Raw genomic sequence first — 16,150 nt, 5'->3', positions numbered from 1 at the left:
AGTATCCAAACCGCCACCCAAAATAGAGAAGTGGATCCTACAACTCCAGGAGTACGATTACCAGCTGGAATTCAAGCCAGGAGTGACAAACACGGCAGATTATCTCTCGAGGCATCCCAGAGCGGCAACCAGCAAAGAAGAGGAGGACGCTGAAGAAACAGAGGAATATGTAAAAGTGATACTGGAAAGGTCAAGACCACTGCCCATGAGCATGGACATGATCATCGAAGCAACCCGCAGTGATGAAATCCTCCAATCAGTGGTGAATGCCTTACAGGCCAACAACTGGAAAACCCTTCAAGCGTCACTAAGCAAGAGGACTCCTCAGGTAAAGAGTGCCCTAGAGACTCTCCTCAAAGTAAGGGAGGAACTGTCCGTGAACAGCCAAGGGTGCCTATTAAGGGGACCACGAATCATGATGCCAACGAACCTGAGGAAAACAAGTAGGAGAGTAAGGAGTTGTGTCCGTGAACGTCGGACGGGAAATACTCCTGATTCCCTGGTCAAGGCTCAAAAGAACAAAATGGAGGAGTACTACCCGATGAGGGTATGTGAAGGCTCTTGTCTGAACTCAGGAAGAATTGTTCCTTTGTTAGGAAACCCCTCACTCACCACCTAGTGGTGACTTGCTTCATCATCGGGGCCCACCCAAGTGGCCTAGCGTCACTTGGGTGTGCTTCAACACCTGCAATTGCAGTGGAGCTGGTAGTGAAATGTGGGGTGCAAACAAAAAAGAATGTGAGTGTTAAAATTGTCCTGGTATTCCTTTGTATAAAGTTTTAATAAAAAAGATACTGGACAAAATTAAAAGATAAGGTTGAGATAGTAGTGGGGAAGTTACGACCCACTTATCTCTATTTTATGTGTTGGTCGACATGTTTCTACCATCAGGGGAAAATCCCCGGTATTCCTCAGGACCAAAACAAGGAAGTGGGTGGTATGTGCCCCCTAAAAGACACACCCAGTCCTAAATCCTTGGACAGCCAGAAGAAAAATCAGCTTCTGGGACGCACACCTAAAATAGAGGGTGCTGTAAAACCTGTGGGGAAGGAAAAGAAATAAATAAAATAATTACTATCCTGTTACGTAGTGCAGTGCTAGAGTGCAGGATTCGTGCAATTATTCTGGCTTCCCACAGTGGTGTTTGACACAGTGCCTTCATCGAAGCAGAGCGTGTCTACATGTGTTGTGCAAACGTGCTCTTAGCTATGGAGATAAAATATCTATGGAATAAGGTCTGATTTTAGCCTTAGTGCGTGCTACATAGGAAAGAAACATGCTGGCATCAAAGTCAGGGGTGCACTATGTAGGAGTGCTCATATTGTGTACCGCCGTGGATTGAATAATGTGCCAGCTAGGTAATATTTAATTACTTTTGTATGACCTGATCATAGTTTGTGGTCAACAGAAAAAGACAAACTGGACTGACAAACATACACAACATAGAGTGATTCACAGTTTAAGATATGGCAGACCGTTGGAAAAAGGGCTTACAATGCTGTAGCTCAACTCGAGCTACATCAAGCAGGAGTGGGGCGCTATGCCGGTAACAACATAGTCTAAGGAGAAAAAGATATGTTGATGGTAAGGGGAGGTTCCCTGTTAGGCACTGGGCGATGGCCTCCGTTGTTGGTCCTGTTTGTAAGGAAAGAAAAGAATAACTTACAGTTGTCAGGGCGGGATCAGGCGGTTCACTTACTGCCCCGTGCTCGCTGCTCGGTCGTAATGAGTCAGCGTGGGCGTGATGTTTAAAAGCGTATGGTCGCTTCCGGTGGAGCCAGTGTGAGTATGGGAGCCTGGGAGGGACAACGGTAGGCATAGTTACTGGCAGAAGCCGCGCACGCGTGGTAGCGCGAGGCTGCTGGTGGTGGGCGTGGGAATCGCTCGGCACCACAATGAGAGTGTTCAAGGGGTTGGCATGGCAACGGCAAGGCGCAGCGCCTGCGCAGAAGAAATGCTGGTGGCCCGGGAGTAGCGGAGTATGCCGCCCGGCGTCGAGAGTTGGGCAATGGGAGTGTTCAAGGGGTTGGCATGGCAACAGCAAAGCGCTGCGCCTGCGCAGAAGAAATGTAAACACTGATGGCCCGGGAGTAGCGGAGTATGCCGCCCGGCGCCGAGTGTTGGATAATCCCAGAGAAGGAAAGGGAATGACTGAGATTATTGGTCTACGAGACGACCTCATCGGGGATGTCAAGAGGCGCATGTTAAACAGACGGAAGAAGTGTCTTCAGTCTGTAGGGAGTGTGACTACAGGGCATACGAGGTGATAAAAACACATAGGGGGGAACTGTATGTGGTTTATATGCCACTTGAGCCATTTATAGAAAACACTGGAGAAAAATGGGGAGCAGGACGAGGTTTCTCCTTGGAAACTAGCCGGAGATGTCACCAGGGACTTATAAACGGACTGAAGAAGTGTCTTCAGTCTGTATGGCCTATTGCTCAAGGGCATAGGAGGTGAAAAGAACGGTGCTTAGGCCATGGGGAACTGGATGGGTTATGCATGGTACTTCAAACGTTGGTTGATAGTTAAAAGAGAAAAGGAAAAGTGTCCTACAGCCATAGGTGTGATCGTATCTGTGGGAGATTATGTCCAGTCAGAGAAGATGGTTCATCTCAGCACAGAGTTCCATGGGATATTATCATTAAGTCCATGGATATGAGTGGAAAGTCTATATATCCATCTCTGTTCCTTTTCAAATAGGCGGGCCTGGATATTAGGGCCCGCTTGCAGCTGTTCGATGACCGTCCACTTCATGTCGTTTGTAGTGTGGTGGGCCGTTAGAAAATGATCTGTGAGTTTTGTCACGTTCTTTTTACATCTTATTGTACTCCTGTGTTCACAGATTCGTTGTTTGATTTTTCGCGTCGTCATGCCGACGTACGGTTTGCCACAGGTGCAGGTGATAAGATAAACCACATTGGAGCTATTGCAATTAGTATGGGATCTCTGCTCCCATGTCTTTCCTGGTTCCAAGTTGATGGTCTTGGTATTTTCAGTGAGGTGGCATACGCTGCAGTCCCCACAGCGCGAATGTCCAGTGACTGGTGGTAAACCCCAAATCTGAGTCAGTGTTGGTTCGTTGGTGTTGTGATTGTTTTTGGGTCTAGTGTTCACCAAGGTATTTTTTAGACTGTTCGCTTTTTTATACGAAAAGAGTGGTTTTTCCCAGTGGAATGATCCAGAGTTGATGATTGACCAATGTTTTTTGATACTTTTACTCACTTCATTGGAAATGACATTGTAGGTCGTGACACATGTCAGAGGTATGTTCTCAGTATCTTTTACAACTTCCTCAAGAAGTGCTTGGCGTGGTTGGTTCCTTGCCCGTTGTCGGCATTTTTTTGTGATTTTCGTGGGATATCCACGCTGAGACAGTTTGGTGGATAGGTCATCTGCTTGTTCTTTGAAGTCCTGGAGATTGGTACAGTTCCTCCGTAATCTAAGGTATTGGCCATACCCTCATCGGGTAGTACTCCTCCATTTTGTTCTTTTGAGCCAACGAACCTGACCCAACAAGCAATTGAACTGGCTCACCGCGGACACCAAGGGATGGTGAAAACCAAGAGCAGGCTCCGTGCAAAAGTGTGGTTTCCGGACATGGACGCCAGAGTAGAACGGACCATCAAGGAATGCCAATGGTGCCAGGCAGCGGGGCAACCCGAATGCCCGCCCCCAGTCATCACCGAGGACAACCCACAGAAGCCATGGGAACAGGTCAGCGCAGACTTTGGGCACCTTCCAGATGGCAGATACATGCTTGTCATCATTGACGACCTCACTAAGTACCCGGAAGTGGAGATAATAGCAACGCTCACTGCCAAGGAAGTCGTAGCAAAATTCGAAAAGGTCATCGCCACACACGGCATCTTTGAGCGAGTCAAGACCGACAATGGACCACCCTTTCAGGGACAGGAGTTCGCAGACTACCTCAAGGAGTGGGGAATTCAACACCGGAAAGTGACACCCCGATGGCCTCAAGCCAATGGGGAGGTCGAGAGGTTTATGCGCACCCTCAACAAAGTCATCCGGATCGCCCATGCCGAAGAAGCCCCTCTGGAAAGGGCTATCTATAAATTTCTGAGGGAGTACCGGCTCACACCCCATCGCACTACGGAGGCAGCCCCTGGCCCGTTGGCAATGGGAAGGATAGTCCGAGACACCATCCCCAACCATCATACCTGGACTCCCAACAAAGCGAACCCCCGACAAACCATGTTCAATCGGAGGCGATCGAACGACTACGCCAGTTTCCGACGCAGAGCCAAAGAAACTTCCATTTGGGAAAGAGATCAAGTCTATGTGAAAGAAAGATACCCTGGGAGCAAGTTCAGGCTCCCCTTTGAACCGAGACCCTGGACGGTCACGCGCCGCACCGGCACCATGGTGACTGCTCAACGAGGCGGAGAAACCGTCACGCGCAACGTTTCCTTCTTCAAAAAAGCCTCTACTCCACCAAGGGATCGACCGGGCCAAGAACTTGACCAAGAGCCGCCTGTTCCATCGGAAGGGAACAACAGTCCACCAGAAAGGGAGCACGGAATCCAAACAGACAATTCAGCTGCGAGTCCCCTGGCCGCGGAAACGCCAAGAGCCGTCAGCCCCCACTTCCCGAGGGAACCACAGTCTCCCGGAACACCACAGCAGGAGGCCCCATGGAGAGCACTGTTCCACGGAGAAGCAGCGGGCTATGGACTAAGAAGAAACCTGGCCCCGTCTTCGCAACTGGCGGACTTTGCTGTAGGCTGAGAACAAAATACCTGACCTCCAGACTGGTAACCGGCCGGATGGCCTTTTGTTTTACCTGATTAGCATAATTCTACCTAATGACTTTTGAGTGACATTTGTGTTTTGTTCAAATAAAGGTTGAAAGGAATGTAATGTCCACAGACGGCATGTCGGCAGTCTAGTTGCTCGCGCACGTAGGCGTGTGCATACGCGGGCGTGATACGTCACACTGCGTAGTATATAAATAAAGGAGGCGTGGCCCTGGGGTTAGTCCGGACCACGCGGATTACTAAATGAGCGTCCCGGGTCCTTGTGTTCCGCGCAGCGCCTGCGGCCCTGCGCATCCCTAACACGAGGCCTGACAGAGGCCAAGAAAACGATTGGTAAAGCGTTCACACAACGCTCCAATTTCCCCCAGTAGCCAAGCGTTGCTCTGGTCTCCCTGCTCCAGCCCCAGCTCCCGCTCCAAGCTCCGGCTCCCGGCTCTCGGGGATGTCAGGCACGCCAGGGTCACGAAACCACGCACGCACACAGCACAGCAACAACAGAGGTCTCCTATGCAGTACTGTATATTTGTGGCAAAACACCCTGTCAGTCAAACTCTAAATCAGAGCCTAAGTTTCTTGTTATACACAAACTTTATTGTGAAATCCTCTGATTCCCAAACCTTCAACAGCCCTTTAATTAAAATCTGTTTCTCGAGTAGGAAACTGTAGGTTATCCCTACGCCTTCCATTCATAAAGGTGTCTCTCTTCATCAGCATATAAAAAACTAATTATTTTAGAAATGTCGGGAGAAGTAGGGGGAAGGTATTTGGCATTACGTTTTTTGTATCACTACCTGTGATTTAAGAACCTTAATGCCCAATGTGTCCTTTATTTAAATCAGCTTGCACAATGAATTCCAACACAGATTTCCCTTCACATGTAAATTATTTTTGTTGCTCTGATTTTAAATCCACCTGGGCTGGTAAGTAGCACACCATTTTGTCACCATGGGAGATCCAAACTTTTGACGCTTTAATATACATCAGAGCCCTTCTCAATACATGATCTGAATTCTCCATTGTACAAAATATGGCTGCTTAACAAACACCTCATCCTGCCCAGAATCTTTTTTAAAAACTCATACTTTTTTGATTTTATAAAACAGACAATAAAACATGCACATCACAATCCCCTTTCTCCCTTCCTCTCCTCGGCCGGCCATCAGCACCGCAGCGAAACACCTTGATGTATCTCAGCGCAAGGTTCATGGTCGAGTTCTCCTCGTCGACCATATTATCATGGTGGAGGCTCATTACCTGATAAAGCATCCAAGTCGTATGTGTAAGACATCCATTTTCCTGACTTTCTCACATTTTCGGGAGCAGGCCCTGCTTTCATACACATCCTTCTCCGCATCCATGCAACGATTCATACCATCCATCCACATGTCTCTTGTGGGGACACTTCTCCCGCCCCCCATAGGTTGGCCAGATCTCTCTTGGAAACAACAAAGCCCACAGAACTAGCATTGCTTCTTTGGGATGTCCACATTATTAGGTATGCCTTGTACAACCAATTGAGGCATCCTGGGAATAACAGAACCTACCATCACTTCCAAGTCTTTAACAATGGACTCCCAATATTATGTTATTCCTGGACAGCCCCAAATCATGGGGAGGAAGGTTCCCTCATCTGTGGTACAACTAAGGGATATGGGTCTCTCCGCCATCCCCAATTTATGAAGGTGGGACCTTTTGTAGTAGGACCTATGTAGTACTTTGAAATAGATCAGGTAGAACCTGGCCCTGATGCCTACCTCTCTAGGGTACATCAATGCCACCTGCCAGTACACAACCTCCAGGGAGCCCACATCCATCTCCCATGTCTCATGTAGTCTCCTTAGTATATATATCATGTTATTTGTGATTGTGAGGTACAGCCTGGAGACTGCCTGATGGGTAAGTACGTCGCCCAACACCCAACTTTCCAGTGAGGAGTGGTCCGGAAGGGCTGTCTCCAGCACCCAATCTCTCCTCAGGGCATGGGTCAACTGAAGGTTTATGAGTCGCTGTGTCTCAGCTAGGGCATACTCCAGTTGTAATGACTCAAAGGACACGAAGCCATTCCTCAGGACCATACGTGTGAGTGTTTTGATCTCAATTCGCCCCCAACCTCGGAAGCCTCCCTGTATCGGGCACCATAGTACCTTTCCAACGAGCACAGCTCTGGTGAGTCTCCCCTTTCGGCCTAGGGAGGCCAAGCATCATTCCAGGCCCACAATGCATCCTTAGTCGGCCACAGCAGTTGTCGTCTGTCCGCTTCCTGTAGACATAATGAACGTGGGCTGCTCCCTCCATAGCCTTTCACTCTGGTCTGTAGGTGGGTTCGGAGCAAGGGCTGTGCCCCCACCCCCAAGTCATTAATCACCTGCAATTCAGTACCCCTCTGATATGCTGTAGTATCTGGGAGAACTAGGCCCCCATTATACGTAGATCTGTACATGGTTTTTAGAGATATTCTCCGGTGAGCCCCATCCCACAGCAGGGTGCGAAACGTCTTCTCTAGCTTTATGAAGTAGGCCCTCAGGATGATAAAGGGAGTGTTCTGAAGTCATACAACAACTTGGGTAGCGTAATAATTTTCTCACAGAGCTGCTCTGCTCTAATTGTCAAGGGCACTCCCACAACCTATCTGAGTCTTCACAGAAATCAGCAAGCACTCTGTGTTCAATTCCAAAAACATGTCCCTGTTCATATGAATACCCAGATATTTAAAATATGTGTGAGCCAAACTGGAGGGTCACAGACTTGTCCTATTTGATGCAGAACTCCAAGTAGGTCGCAAAGACTCAAAATACTGACAGTGCTGCGGGGATCGAAAGTACCGGGTCCACGAGGTAGAGCAAAGCATCATCCACATACAGTGAGTGACATTGTTGCCCTAAGGGCCTCGTCTGTCCCCAGATAATCCAATCACTAATGTAGACATCAGACATTCAGTCTCGTGGCCTGCTTGGGTATGTAGCCAGTCTGAACGGCGTGTACAAAATCCACTATCACCCCTGTGAACTTAGAAGATAGAATATTGGCCACAATTCGACTTTCAATGTTTAACATAGACATAGGCATGTATGGCGAGCACTTGTTGGGTGGCTTCCTCTCCTTTGGTATAACCACTATTAAGGCAAGGGTGAGATCTGAAGGTAGACACCCTTTTTCCCTTGCCGCCACAAACATTGACATGAAACATGGGTGGAGAAGCACCACAAAGCACTTATAGAGCTCTCTTTGGAAACCATTGGCACATAGTACTTTACCCGGTTTCTTGGTTCATACCACCTCCCCTACCTTCTCTAGTGTCAAGCCTACCTCCAAAGCATCCACACTCTGCACCCCCTTGCATTCTCCTCCCACCGCCACAGCCACACTAGGAGGCGGCCCGCTTTGTCACCAGAATTGTAGAGTCTTTTCTCGGTCCCAGGTAGTTTTGCCTAACTGTATTGGTCAAATGGTTATGATATTGATCTCTCACCACCCTCAAGGAGGCGATGGGAGTCTTCCTCACCGGGCGTGGACACCCAGGTCCGCTCCTGCTGTAGTAGACGGCATTGCAATTGGAGCATCTTCTCCTCCCTGTTTCTTCTGAATAGCAATGATGTTCTGTGCTCCATCCCTGAGCTCACTTTGCATGCCTCCCAAAGAATAACCGGTGAGGACACGACCCCTCTTTCTCCTCAAAGTATCAACTCTGGGGGTTTCTGCTATGTTTGGGTCTTTCAAGGTTCAGGATTCCAGCTTCCAGGGGGCCTGTCTATGGGACTGTTGGGTGCCCAGCTTGAGCAAAAGGGGGAAGTGATCAGAACTCGCTTGGATCAGTGGTGTTTGTGAGCCTCCAAGTAGAATGAATACTTCCTCTCACATGGGTCTTAGCTCCTCCAAACATCACTAATCCCCAATGCATGCTTGAAGCGGGCTGGCCAGTAGTCACTACCTGGAGTGAACATAGGTTCAACCCCGATCCAGAACCTTATTACAGTCTCCCCCACAATATGTAACTTGCAGGGCGAGTCGAGAAGCATAGGCCAAGCCGTCCAGGGTCCTGCTCAGCAGCCTAGGGGGAGTATATACATTTACGATCAACATCATTTTCCTCTGCCATCTGCCCGTCACCAATACATACCAACCCTCAGGATCAGCCTATATTCTTATCACTTGAAAAGGGAGGTTATTTCTAGATAGACTCATGACTCCTCAGGAGCCACTTGTATAGCCCACATGTGCAAGCACCATATACCTGCCTCTCTGCAGAAATCAACAGGTAGTTCAAAGTAGGTGTGTCTCTTGTAGGAGCACCATATCCAGGGTGTGTCTACGGATGTATTGCGTGACCACCCCATTCTAGATCTTACTTCCCCAGCCTGTTCACGTTCCACAAGAGGACCATCAGTATGTCAATGGAAGGTGGCGTCATGGACAACACTGGATAAAGTCCCAATGAGGTCCTACCTTGGGCCTGATCAATGACTCCTCGCTCATGTGTAGTGTTTGGCCCTCAAAATAAAACAACCTCAACTGTAACCCCCACCCCACTTTTCCCTGACATGGGTTTTGAACTACCCACTACCCCAATTCAGGAAATGCCTGTCCCCATCCTCCTGCACAATTAACATAATAATAATAAACAATCCCCATTTGCAATAGCGAGTGCAATCTCCCTGTACCCCTTAAACACTCACATAACACTGAAACACTGGTCAAGCAAGGCGTGGAGTGGCACTGCTCAGTTGTTTGTGTCTGAGGGCTCCTTGTTGACATATAGTAGAGGAACAACTGGATCATCTCCAATGTCTGTGTCTGATGGGGGGGCCTCTGATGTTTACCCACCCGGAGTAGAGTCCCCAGGCCATCTGGGCGGTCTCAGACTCCCCAGCTGTCCCTCTCTGGAGCTTTGTCTACCAGACCTATCTCTCAATGGGCTCTTTTCCGTCACTGACACCTCAAGGGGGAGGGCTCCTTGACTGATTGCCTCAGTGGCACTCCTCTAACCATTCCAAGGTTGTTTCCAGGTGGTCAAACATGAAAGCCTTGCCTTTAAAAAGCAGTTTGAGCTTGGCCGGGTTCAACATCATGTAACAAAGATTCAGAACCTGGAGCTTCTGCTTCCCCGGATCAAAAGTCCTTCACTGCTGCTGAACCAGTTTGGTGTAGTCTGGAAGGATAAAGAATCCATGTGGTTTCATATTTCACATCCCTCAGGCCCATATATGTGCAAAGTATCAAGTCTCTGTCCCTATAGTTTAGGAGGGGAGCAAACACAGGCCTCGGGGCAACGCCTAGAGGTGATCTTCTCACCAGGGAAAGCTGGTCTGCTAGAAGAAAGGATTTTAGCCACTGTTCAAGAAACTCCTCTTGTCCGGGCCCCATGTGCCCTCTGGTAATGCCAAGAAGTGCAAATTATTGGATGGTGAATGACCCTCAGCATCATTAACATGTGGCACCAATTCTCTGGAGAAGACTCTAATTTTCTGCACAGCTGTGAGGCCTTTCACTGTGCCCTCCAGCCTTTCAATTTTGTCTCAGCTTCTGACACCCTCCTTGTCAATTTCCTCAAGTCCTGTTGGAGCAGGGCCACCTCCGCCCCTACCTCACCAATTTTGGTGTTCAGGGAATGGCGAGAAGATTTTTTGGCCTTTAGGATCACCTCTGTACGAGGATGAATCAGGTATCAGGTGGTTCCCCAATGGGGCCCGACAGGAACAACCAGCTTGCAGTCTCCTACCCCATGACTGGGTGGGTCGCACAAGCAGCCAAAGATCCAGGGGCCTGGATTCCCTGGCTGCCAGAGGCTCCCCACCACAGGCACGTGTGGGATTCTTCCCTGGCATACCACTCAATGGACCTCTGCCAGACAGCTTGATCGGGGCAGGCCCCCCATGTGCTGCCACTCCAATTACCCATCTTGGTCTGTCCTTGGGGTCTCGGGGCTATACTCCCAGCCAGTCAAGAAGGGGGAACTCCCACGAGGCTCAAGACTCCACGACACAAAAGGGGGAAGGCCAACCTGAAGACAGGGGCTCACCTACCCATTCAATGCCCCCGCAGTTCGATTCCAGCCCTCACCTCTAGGCCCCAGCTCCAAAGTCAGGATATGTGGGGGAAGACCCACCGCTGGGTCATCACAAAGCCCACTTGCAAGAAACCCTTGCCCCTTTGCAGACTTCAGCAGGAAGGGGAAAACGCCGCCGCAGTACCAGGGTCCACTGGAGCGTTTCAAGTTCCTCTGATCAGGGTCACCCGGCCCAGGTTTTCCTCAGTGCTATCCGGTGTTCATGGTCTCCTGGGAGAACTCATGGTCCCACACCCAGATTCCTCCTTATCACCCCTTGGTGGCACCTCAGGGTATTACCATGGATGAGGGGAGCACCATACACTCATGTAGGAGAGGCTAGATGGGTCGTTGAAGTGCCATGGATTGTTAAGGATAGTCATGTGGGTGCGGAAGCACTACAAGATGGTGGCTGCCATCCTGAGCTGTCAGACTACGCCCACATGCCCAAAATCTTAATCATTAAGTGGTGCCCTGGTGCAGGAAGGACATTATGATGAGGTAAGACAAAGGCTCGTCTGAGGAATAATCAGCCTGATTCATCATGCAGAATTGCGCTCGCAAAGTGCCAGATTCTGAGAATCTGGCACTTTGCGAGTCCGATTTTTGCATTTGGGATTCATCATCCCAAATGCAAAAATGGATAATAGAGATTTCGCTATTTAGCAAGGAATTACATTTAAAGAATCTCTATTTGAGATTCCTTAAATGCAATTCAGCATCCATTTTTAAATAGCGAATTCGCAATTTTGGCCCGCTATTTACCGCGAGGTCAAACCTCGTGGTAAATAGCGAAAACTTAGAAAAATGCTTTTAAAAGCATTTTTCTAAGTTGCATGTTGCACACACACATGTCCTTTGGACATGTGTGTGCGCAACACCTGTTTAAATTTGCATTTAAGGGGTGCTACAGGGTGTCCTTTGGACACCCCTGGCCCCCTTTAAATCGCTATCTTATTTGCGATTAGCAAATTGCTAATCGCAAATAAGGAATACTCCCCATTCATTCCTATGGGCCTTTAGGCCTTTAGGCCCATAGGAATGAATGGGGAGTTATTCCTTATTGGCGATTAGCAATTTGCTAATCGCAAATAAGGAATATGTAGGAATCGCATTTTCTTTTGCGATTCCTACATGAATCCCGTTTTGCGAGCCTGCAATAGCGATTCCTTATGAATCGCTATTATAGACTCGCAAAACGGGTCGTTGATGAATCAGGCTGAATGTTTGGCCTTCCAGGATTAACAATCTAAAAAAAGCCACAGACACCCGCTACAAACCAGGGATAACCTGGAAAGTCTTCTGACCCTTTCTGAGGCTTAGTCTGTGACATAATAACTACAAATCAGGGAGTTTGTAAAGATTTCTACTCATTCTGAGCAGACCGTACCACATTGTAGGTTCATATTAAATAATTTGAATCACACACAGCAATGATGAGATCCTGGCATGGTGGTGTACAAATTTTGTCTCCGATGGTGCACCACATTTTTTTCATCCACATCATGGTCTCCTACACTACTTAGATGGAGGAGGAGGAGGAGGAGGAGTTGGGATGGAGATGAGAGGTCCCTAAAAGGAGCTGGGAGGGAGACTCAAGGGTACTGGAGTTGGAAAGAAAGACGAACAGCAGAGCTAGGCTTCAGATGAAAGACCATTGGAAGAAATTCAGAAGATGGGTGTACTGGAATAAGACTGAAGGTGAGTTAGGGCTCTGTAACAGATCAAAAACAGATGTTGATGAGAAGGACATTCTGAGGGATTAGCAGGGAAGTGTGAATAGCCTGGGAGTTTGATTGTAAGCGGCTGCTAGCCACTTTTGAAGGGGTTGTTAATACAATGCAATGAGTTTAAGAGGGGGTTTGCAGGTTGTTTGCAGCCTTCATATGTCTTGATTATCCTCCTCTTTGTCTCTACCATTACTGTTTACAGGATTTCTTAGGGACCTTACAGGGGACTTCAGGATCTCATTCCTTGTTTGTGGTGGACTCAATCTGGCTGGAAGTGCTTTTCTGATGTGCATCCCCTCATTCTTCTCCAGACCCTTGCTGCCCTGCCAGAAAAAGAAGAGCATTGGGTTGCCACAGACTGAAGAGGAGGTTCCCACGTCTAGCACTCAGATGATAGTATCTCCCACAGACAAATGTTTGGACACGTCGCAGGCCACCAGGGTGCACACTGTGTCTAGTGAGTGTTAGCCTCTCTGTGGCAGGCTTATTATATATTGCAAGGGACAGCCATCTAGGGAAGAAGCCTGATAGCACTAGGTGTACAGTGTTACAGGATTGACTCTGTTTTTCTCTATTTTTGCTTCAGGATGAGGGTAAGTTAGAGGTATCAAAGTATCAAGCCTTTTTCTGCATCCTTTCTACTTTCAGTGACATCAAAATGTATTAGAAAAATGTAATGCTGTTCATGATGCAGTGTGCATGATGAGTAGCATAGAGAGCTCAAGTCCTGTTCAATCATGCAAAGAGCTATTGTAACACTTTCTTTCAGCCCAGATAACGCTGTCCCATTATAGCAAGAGAGCAGCATCTACCATGACTTTTTTTCCTTACTCGCTGAGACTGCTGGTCAGAAGTGCAGCCTTTGATGTCTTTCTTCTTTCTGCTATGGAGGCTCCTAGAAACTACTTGAAAGCAGTGTCCAATTAATTTATACTTGCTGGTATACTTGATCCTGGTCAGTACAGTGGTGCAGCTTCTACTAGTTCCAAACATTGAGTAACCATAGAGCTCTAGACCCCGGCACCTCAAATAATTTATCAGTCTGAGCAAATTTGCCCTAAAGTCCAGATCCACTCATCTTTTGGAAGAGCACCCAAGAACAGAGTTTCTGCCATTTTCTGAAAAGGTTCCAGCGACAATAAATGTCTGCGGTGGTGCTTAATGGTAAAGCATTGTGCTCAACCACAGTGCATTGTAGAGCCCTGAAAATATAGGGCATCATAATGGATTAACATCTGAGATACAAACATGCATGAAGGCTATTGAGGACAAACAGCATAACATTATACAGCTATATAGGTCTGTAGGTAATACAGAGGGGCAGCACGGGGAATGCACAGAAGCACCAAGGGCAAATAAAGAGTTTTGATACCAGGGTCACAAGAGGTAAAAGAGGCATATTATATACATAGGCTCCATTACACAATATGGGGCTGCATATTGCACATACAGTAAATGCACAGGCCACCTCAAAACACAGATTCCATAAAAGGCACATATGAGGTTCATAAGGGGCACACAAACACTTACAGAGTCAACATAACACACATGCAAAGGCTTTATGATGTGCATGCAGGGTGTAGGAAACTGGATGGCTAACCTATGAGTGAGGGAGATAGGCCACATTCTTGCTGTGGATTGTGGCTCGGCCAGAGAAAAGTGATTTGTTCTTTTGATTAACAGTAGATAAAATTGAGGAAAACACTGTTAAAACGTACACAATTCACATTAGTAGTGTACGTAATCGAAATGAACACGTTATTTACCTTCGCTAATTCTCTTTTGGGTGGATACGCTGTCTTGCTACAGATTCTTCAGATTTAGAATATTTCTCAGGCTCCAGACTGTATGTGGAGGTTTTCACAGTAGGGCTACCCTACACCTACAGGTGCCATCATGCAGCTTTGCATTGGTCTCATTCTGCCCCAGGAGTGACTGGCAAGAGCGGCTTATAGGTCCCAGCCCTGAGCGTCGACTTCAGTTTCTTGCTTGATTCTTCCTGCACCCTCAGATGTTGAGCACCCCAAAATTAACAGGCATCAGCGTGCAGATCTCTAACTTGGAACCTACTCGACAGAACAGGGAGCACCGGGGCAGTGAGGAATATTTAGTTACGGTATCCACAAGAAAAACCATTGACAAAGGTAAGTAACTTATTCTTCTGATACTTCTAACTGCTAATTCCTCCTTGTTTGAATAGACAGAAAAACAGTACTTCACAAGGTAGAGGATCTGTGAAGTGGGCTCAGACCAAAATGCTCTGCAGGACTGAACATGCAAAATGCCTCTCACATCGGATCTGGCAGCCCAGGTAGCAACTTCATACATGTGTGCATTGAAGCCCAAGTTACAGCCTGAAAAATGTCAAGAAAAGGCTCTCTGCATGCCAAAGCAGTGGTAAGAGCCTTGGCCCTAGTGGAATTAGCCCACAGTTCTTCTGGAGACTGATTATTGGCCATTGCATAGCAGCCTTTAATGCAGAGGGCTAGTCACCAACAAGAACTCCTTTTCTGGACCGCCTTACTTTTCCTAGCCCCAGAGGATACCACAAAAAGCTAATTGTCCATACGATGGTCTTTGGTGTGCTTTATGTTAAAGCTCAAGGCCCTTTTGGGGTCCTGCCAGAAGAGTCTTTCAAGAAATGAGGCAGAGCAAAGAGCGTTGTCAGGGTGAAGGATTGCCCAACATGAAAGGGCACCAGAATTTTAACCAAAAATGCTGTCTGTAGAACTGGCGTAGAGCAGCTGCACTGAGAAAGCATGGTGCTCACTCACGTGATGAGCTGAAGTGATCACAAGGAAAAAAATAGTCTTTGGCACTGGTTCAAAGTCAGGATCAAATTAAGATCCCACTGTGACATCACAAGAGGTTTGGGAGAACATGTATGACAAACACCTAAAAACTGCACCACCTCAGGTGATTTAAATAAGGATGATTGGTCGGCAAATGCAAAAAGCACAAAGGGCCAACAAATAACCTTTAATGGTGTACTCTGCAAGATCTTGCTAGTCCAGAAATAAAACAAACAACAAACCATCTTCCTTGTTAGTGGTCTGTGCTGCAGAATCCACTCCATGCCACACATTTGTCCCAGGATCCTGTATAAATTGTCTTTGCAGAGAGACGCCAGGCTTTGAGGGTGACAGACACAGCCCCAGGAGGTAGATCTCCTTGCATGGAAGTGCTGAATGCACAGGTTTGGGTGCGGAATCCTGCCCTGCTGCCATGACAGAAGATCCTCCTAAGGCAGTACCCTGATTGATCAGAAGAGTACAACACTCGTCTAGCCCAATCCAGAGTCACTAGGGTGACTTTGGCCCAGATGTTTTTTTATAGTCTTTATAACCTAGGACATAAGGGGAAGAGGTGGGAAGGTGTATATGAGCCCAGTGTTCCATTCTAGCTGGATGTGTCTCCTAGGGAGAGAAATGTTCTTGGAAACCCCAGTGCACTGACATTTTTCGCTCTATGGGTTCTCAAAAGGAGGCAACATTTTCTAGCCAGGGTTCTCACTATCATCAGAGGATGTCCTGTGCCACCTCAGGATGCAACCGCCATTTGTGATCTGCTCAGTGTCATCAGTGGAGCTGCTCTGGCC

At 47.8% G+C, this 16,150-nt stretch overlaps 1 protein-coding gene across 1 annotated transcript in view; it reads left to right on the top strand.

Annotated features, from left to right (window-relative positions):
- LOC147678642 (monocarboxylate transporter 13-like) overlaps window positions 1-15,341 on the top strand; it is a 216,692-nt gene extending 201,351 nt beyond the window's left edge. Inside the window, exon 5 of the mRNA XM_086946088.1 lies at window positions 12,755-15,341. Within this exon, the coding sequence (XP_086802214.1) occupies window positions 12,755-13,020 (266 nt within the window). The 3' untranslated portion in view covers window positions 13,021-15,341. The remainder of the gene's footprint in view (window positions 1-12,754) is intronic.
- The last annotated feature ends 809 nt before the right edge of the window (window positions 15,342-16,150 follow it).

This window comes from Lissotriton vulgaris, chromosome 12 (genome assembly GCF_964263255.1).
Source record: "Lissotriton vulgaris chromosome 12, aLisVul1.2, whole genome shotgun sequence".
Taxonomy (NCBI): domain Eukaryota; kingdom Metazoa; phylum Chordata; class Amphibia; order Caudata; family Salamandridae; genus Lissotriton; species Lissotriton vulgaris.
The sequence above is the reverse complement of the archived record's forward strand: the minus strand, read 5'-3'. Positions and strand labels throughout refer to the sequence as shown.